The sequence below is a fragment of the Rhinopithecus bieti genome, unplaced genomic scaffold, assembly GCF_001698545.2.
Source record: "Rhinopithecus bieti isolate Rb0 unplaced genomic scaffold, ASM169854v2 scaffold_47995, whole genome shotgun sequence".
NCBI lineage: Eukaryota > Metazoa > Chordata > Mammalia > Primates > Cercopithecidae > Rhinopithecus > Rhinopithecus bieti.
In genome coordinates this window covers 1,712,516-1,719,111 of record NW_016819498.1, presented here as the reverse complement: position 1 = coordinate 1,719,111, position 6,596 = coordinate 1,712,516, and the positions used below count along the sequence as shown (strand labels likewise).

The window sequence follows — 6,596 nt, the reverse complement described above, 5'->3', positions numbered from 1 at the left end:
TTTTTTTGAGACGGAGTCTCGCTCTGTCCCCCAGGCTGGAGTGCAGTGGTGCGATCTCAGCTGACTGCAAGCTCTGCCTCCTGGATTCACGCCATTCTCCTGCCTCAGCCTCCTGACTAGCTGGGACTACAGGCACCCGCCACAGCGCCTGGCCAATTTTTTGTATTTTTGGTAGAGACGAGGTTTCACCGTGGTCTCGATCTCCTGACCTTGTGATCCGCCGGTCTCAGCCTCCCAAAGTGCTGGGATTACAGGTGTGAGCCACCGCGCCTGGCCATACACAAAGGCTTTAATCTAGCAGTTATTGTTGTCTACTTCATTAAATAACGCGTTTTTCCCCTATAAAGCCAAGGGCACGTGAAGTTGTTGACTGGAGGAAGTATGAACAAGAACAGGAGAAAGGTAAAGAGGATCTGAAAATAATAGAAGAAAAGCGAAAGGAACACCAGGAAGCATATCAGAAAGCCCGTGAGAAGTATAGCAATGTGCAGTGGAAGAAGAGGTCATATCTACAGTATTTAGAAAGAAAAGAACAAACATCCTTAAAACCAAAAGAGAAAATGGAAAGAGATTCAAATGTACTTCCTGTGATTATTAAAGGTATCTTTTTAAAGATTTTACATTACATTCTTTGAATATATATATATATATATTTTTTTTTTTAACTATTCTCATAGTTTGGTCCTTTACATTTACATGAAAATTATTTCAATATTTTAGGAGAGATTTTCTTAGTCAACGTATTTCTTGCTGATTTTGTTGTAAATGAACCTTTGGCTCATAATATGCTATTAAGTCAGTAGATATATGTAATGCTAAGCCTACATAAAAGTGGATTTAGTGGTAAATGACATTCCTATCATGGCTTTAAATAGATTATTGTCATTTTTATGTCTGCTGACCTCTAACTCTTCAAGAATTATAAACTTTTTCTGTATTTAGGTGATGTTGATGGTTCTGTTGAGGCCATTTTGAACATTATAGATACCTATGATGCTTCACACGAGTGTGAACTAGAATTAGTACATTCTGGAGTGGGTGATATAAGTGCAAATGATGTTAACCTTGCTGAAACATTTAATGGTAAGGATTCCATTTTTTCTTGTTAATCTGTGTTCCCCAAATAACACTGAACCATCTGCTTCTGTCTTTTGTTGCTTGGCTTGTCACACCTGACATTTATTCCCATCAGCATCACCCTTCCTGCTATAGTCCAGTCCCAGCTAGCAATTTAAACTGAATGGGATGTGCAGTATTGTGGCCATAGCTCCATTTGTTGTGGTTGTACTGCAATTTTGGGGAACTATTTCAAGACCTAGTCACGTTTTATCTTTTTTTTCAAAGCACCATTACTGCCCCCTCTCCCTCCTCCTCCTAGTTCTTTACTATCCCAAGGTTGATTCTCATATCTTTCATTAGACTTCTGAATGTTCCTAGCACTGTAATTACCCTATTCAGTCTTTCCTTCATCTTTTACTTTTGGCTTCCTATCTTTGGTAATTGATAACTTTATATGTCATATCTTTTTAGAGCAAAAGGTCTTTTTAGCTTTATAAGCCTAGAAGGCGTGGAACTGTCTTTGTTAGTTGAATTTATGATACACAAAAAGGGGGACTCATGACTGTTAAATAAGTGGAACACCTAGTAAAGCAAAAACATTGTTGAGTTATTAGGAATCATTTAGGAAAGAGATTGCTTTGAAACCTGACTTGATTAGAGTTAGATGTCACCTCTACTGAAAAGGATAGAGGTTAACATCTAACTGATTAATTAAACGTATTTCATAGGCACTGACTGGCTTAGTACTGTGCTGTAATATAGACAGTGTGTTGAATGATATTGAAATGACTTTTTTTCTTTCTTTTTTTTTTTTTTTGGAGACAGAGCCTCACTCTGTCGCCCAGGCTGACATGTGGCATCGTCTCAGCTCACTGCAACCTCTGCCTCCCTCGTTCAAGGGATTCTCCTGCCACAGCCCCCACCGAGTAGCTGGGATTACAGGCGTGCACCACCATACCTGGCTAATTTTGTATTTTTAGTAGAGGCAGGGTTTCACCATGTTGGCCAGGCTGGTCTTGAACTCCTGACCTAGGTGGTCCACCTGCCTTGGCCTCCCAAAGTGCTGGAATTATAGGCATGAGCCATTGTGCCCAGCCAATTGAATGACTTCTTTTTCTTGAGACGGAGTTTTGCTTTTGTCAACCAGGCTGGAATGCAGTGGTGCAATCTTGGCTCACTGCCACCTCTGCCTCCTCGGTTCAAGTGATTCTCCTGCCCCAGTCTCCCGAGTAGCTGGGATTATAGGCACCCACCACCACACCTGTCTAATTCTTATATTTTTAGTATAGATGAGGTTTCATCATGTTGGCCAGTTTCGTCTCAAACTCCTGACCTCAGGTGATCCGCCCACCTCGGCCTCCCAAAGTCCTGGGATTATAGGCTTGAGCCACTGCGCCCGGCCAGAATGACTTCTTAATGATAGGAGTTTCAAGGTGATTGTGTTTTTCTCCAGATTAAACTGTTTGGGTTAATTTTTTTTTTTCATTCATTTTGTTTAAGACAAGAGTGTTTTGCTTTTTTTTTTTTTTTACTTTTTGGGTTAATTTTTTTTGAGATAAAGTCTCGCTGTCGCCCAGGCTGGAGTGCAATGGTGCAATCTGGGCTCACCGTACCCACCGCCTCCTGGGTTTAAGAGATTCTCCTGCCTTAGTCTCCTGAGTAGCTGCGATTACAGGCGTCTGCCACCATGCCTGGCTAATTTTTGTATTTTTAGTAGAGACGGGGTTTCACCATGTTGGTCAGGCAGGTCTCAAACTCCCAACCTCCGGTGATCCACCCGCCTCGGCCTCCCAAAGTGCTGGGATTACAGGCGTGAGCCACCGTGCCCGTCCAGGTTAATTTTTTTCATTCATCTTTTTAAAGAGTTTTTTGCTTTTTCTCCCAAAGTATTTACAGTTAAATACATTATTTGTTTTTTGGTGCAATGGTCAGCTCTATGAAACTTGCTTCTTAAAAATAACTCTTGACCCTTACCAATTAAGTCACTATTTTTCCCTCCACCCCTTTAAGTCACTATTTTGGGGTATCTTTTGGCCATCTGAATACCTAAGTGCAAACCACAAAAATTGTAGACAATAAGATTATAATTTAATAATGTAATGTTATTAAAATGAAGCAATAATATTTTAGCCCTGGTCATTTTTTGTGTTTTTATTTCTCTTGTATAAAAACCAAATTTTGTTTAGCATACTGCTTTACACGTTATAGGCACTTAATGGTCCTTAAATGAATGGATTTGAAATTATAAAGAAATTTTGTTAAACAAGCCACAGTACAATTTATAAAATTCTTTCAATTGGAATATTTACTAGTTTTGGTGAGAAAAAAAATCATAGACCTTCTAACCTCCTCTAACTGCTATTTTTTTTTTTTTGAGACGGAGTTTTGCTCTATTTGCCGAGGCTGGAGTGCAATGGCACGATCTCAGCTCACTGCAACCTCTGCCTCCCGGGTTCAAGCGATTCTCCTGCCTCAGCCCCCCGAGTAGCTGGAATTACAGGTGCCCACCACCACGCCCGGCTAATTTTGTATTTTTAGTAGAGACGGGGTTTCACCATGTTGGCCAGGCTGGTGTCGAACTCCTGACTTCAGGTGATCCACTTGCCTGAGCTTCCCAAAGTGATAGGATTACAGGCGTGAGCCACGGCAACCGGCCTCTTATTTGCTATTTTAATTTAGAAAATAAAACAATTTAGATTCAAGTTTCTGCTTGAAAGACAAATAAATGATTATAATGTAATCTTTGTGCTACTTCATTGATCATATTTCTGTTTGCTAGGTGTTATATATGGGTTTAATGTGAATGTAGGCAAAGTTATCCAACAGTCAGCTGCAAAAAAAGGTGTAAAAATTAAACTTCACAAAATAATTTACCGTCTTGTTGAAGATTTGCAAGAGGAACTGAGCAGCAGATTACCCTGTGCTGTGGAAGAGCACCCAGTAGGTGAGTGATCACTGAATGTTACTTTTAAAAATTGGTATATTAGGTGCTATAAATAGTACTTCAGAGCTTAGAGGAAATGTTTTCAATGTTGAAAGATATATCCTGTGTTCTAGAAGAAAAAGACTACCATGAGAATTCATTGTAACTTCTTATGTAAACACCTGCCCTGTGTAACACATTGTGCCTATGCCTTGAGGATACAAAAGCAAATAAGGAATTAAGAACTTGCCCTCCAGTTTAGATATGAACAAATAATTATAATACAAATTATACTACTATTGAATGCGTAAAGATTATTAACAGTGTCATGGAAAGAGCTGTTGACTTTGTTGTAGGGCTGGCAGAGAAGTCTACCATAAGAAGAAAATTTACATTGAAATATTAAATATTTAAAAATACTGTTTCTAGCATATATCAGCCAGAGTAGACTGAGTTTATTTAAAATTGATTAAATCACCTCATCTGTTTTTTTTCCCTCCCCACGTAGATTTGTTTTTTTGGTTAACTTTTAATTTTGATAATAGGTTTAAATTTCCAGGTAAATTGCAAGAGAAATACAAGGAACTCCTATTTATCTTTTACCTAATTCACCAATTGTTTACATTTTGTCCTATTTGCCTCATTTTTGTCCTGCTCCATACACACGGATTTTTTTTCCCTGGACCATTTGAAAATGTTTGAGATAAATAGTGCCTATTTGCCTCTAAATATGTACATCTGCTAAGCAAAAGATACTATCTTATAAAACCATAGAACTAATCAAACTCAGGAAACTTAACGTTTATTTATACAATGCAGTTATCTAATACACAGTCCATATTCACATTTTGTCCATTGTCCCAACAATGTACTTTTTTTCCCCAGTCCGGGATCATGGATTATAATATATCCATGTTGTCATCTCTCTGGCTCCATTTAATCTGGAACAGTTCTTCAATTTTTGTCTTTTTTGACCTTGACATTTTTGAAGCATATTGGCCAGCTGTTTTGTAGAATGTACCCTGATTTGGATTTGTCCAGTGTTTCCCCATGATGAGATTTGATTTTGCATTTTTAATCTACATAACAGATTTATTATTTTAGGTTTTCCTGACCTGCTCAACTTGATTATACAGAGATTTTTATGTTCTTGTGCTAAGAGCAATTTGGAACACTAAGTCATGAGGGTTTCTAGGATTAAGCAAACACACCAGTCAGGTAACACTAACACCACCAATAAAATAGCTCCCTAGAAAACTGGTTCATTATAGTGCGTGTTACTTCATTATTGGAATTTGTATTAATTTTTAGTCAGTAAAAAAAACAGACTCAGCCAGGCGTAGTGGCTCATGCCTATAATCCCAGCACTTTGGGAGGTCGAGGCGTGCTGATCACCTGCGGTTGGGAGTTCAAGACCAGTCTGCCCGACATGGTGAAACCCCGTCTTTATTAAAAATACAAAATTAGCCAGGTGTGGTGGCGCATGCCTGTAATCCGAGCTACTTGGGAGGCTGAGGCAGGAGAATCACTTGAACCCAGGAGGCAGAGGTTGCGGTGAGCCGAGATTGCACCATTGCACTCCAGTCTGGGCAACAAGAGCGAAACTCCATTTCAAAAAAAAGAAAAAAAAAAAAGACTCAGAATTAATACTTCTAAGTAGATATAAATTACCTGTGGCAAAATGAAAAATAATGAGACCAGGTGCAGTGGCTCACGCATGTCATCCCAGGACTTTGGGAGGCTGAGGTAGGAGCATCACGTGAGGCCAAGAATTCAAGACCAGCCTCCACCAAAAAAAGGTAAAAATAAAATAATTAGTTGGATATGGTGGCACGCACCTGTAGTCTTAGCTATCCAGGAGAATTGCTTGAGCCCAGGAGCTTGAGGTTACAGTGAGCTATGATCATGGCACTGCATTCCAGCCTGGGTGACCCATCTGTAAAAATTTTTTTAAAATGATAAAAGAGAAATAAAGTAATGACAGATGATCTACTCTTGAAAATATATTGAAGGAAAGCTTAAAACAAGGTTTTCATGGAGCAGACAAGAATAGGCAAAGATGGCTGGGTGCAGTGGCTCACGCCTGTAATTTCAGCACTTTGAGAGTCCGAGGCGGGTGGATCACTTGAGGTCAGGAGTTTGAGACCAACCTGACCCACATGGTAAAACCCCGTCTCTACCAAAAATATAAAAATCGGCTGGATGTGGTTGTGGGCGCCTGTAATTCCAGCTACTTGGGAGGCTGAGGCAGGAGAAACACTTGAACCCTGGAGGTGGAGGTTGCAGTGAGCCAAAATCATGCCTGGATGACAGAGTGAAATTGTTTCAAAAAAAAAAAAAAAAATAGCCAAAGATTTTCATGCATTTTTATTCTTAATATTGGTCAGGAAAATAAAATTGGAGTTAAAGAAACCTAGACTTTTTTCTAGGCATGAATTTGTATTTTTGTCATACCTTTAATTCTTATACCACAGAATGTCAGAAATTGCATATTTCTCAGAGTCTTTAGTTTTCTGCACATTAATGTTCTCTTCTTCCTAAAGGTGAGGCATCTATACTAGCTACCTTCTCTATAACAGAAGGGAAGAAAAAAGTTCCTTTGGCTGGCTGCAGA

The 6,596-nt window shown here is 39.2% G+C and overlaps 1 protein-coding gene across 2 annotated transcripts in view; it reads left to right on the top strand.

Annotated features, from left to right (window-relative positions):
- Positions 1 to 241: 241 nt before the first annotated feature.
- Positions 242 to 6,596, top strand: part of MTIF2 (mitochondrial translational initiation factor 2) — a 7,350-nt gene continuing 995 nt past the window's right edge. The window contains exons 1-3 of one of the 2 annotated variants that reach the window (XM_017859007.1): positions 242 to 600; positions 943 to 1,083; positions 3,947 to 4,003. In XM_017859007.1, coding sequence (XP_017714496.1) covers positions 561 to 600; positions 943 to 1,083; positions 3,947 to 4,003 — 238 coding nt within the window. In that variant the 5' untranslated portion in view covers positions 242 to 560. Of the gene's footprint in view, positions 601 to 942; positions 1,084 to 3,838; positions 4,004 to 6,596 lie in introns of both variants that reach the window. The other variant, XM_017859006.1, reaches the window with a different exon arrangement.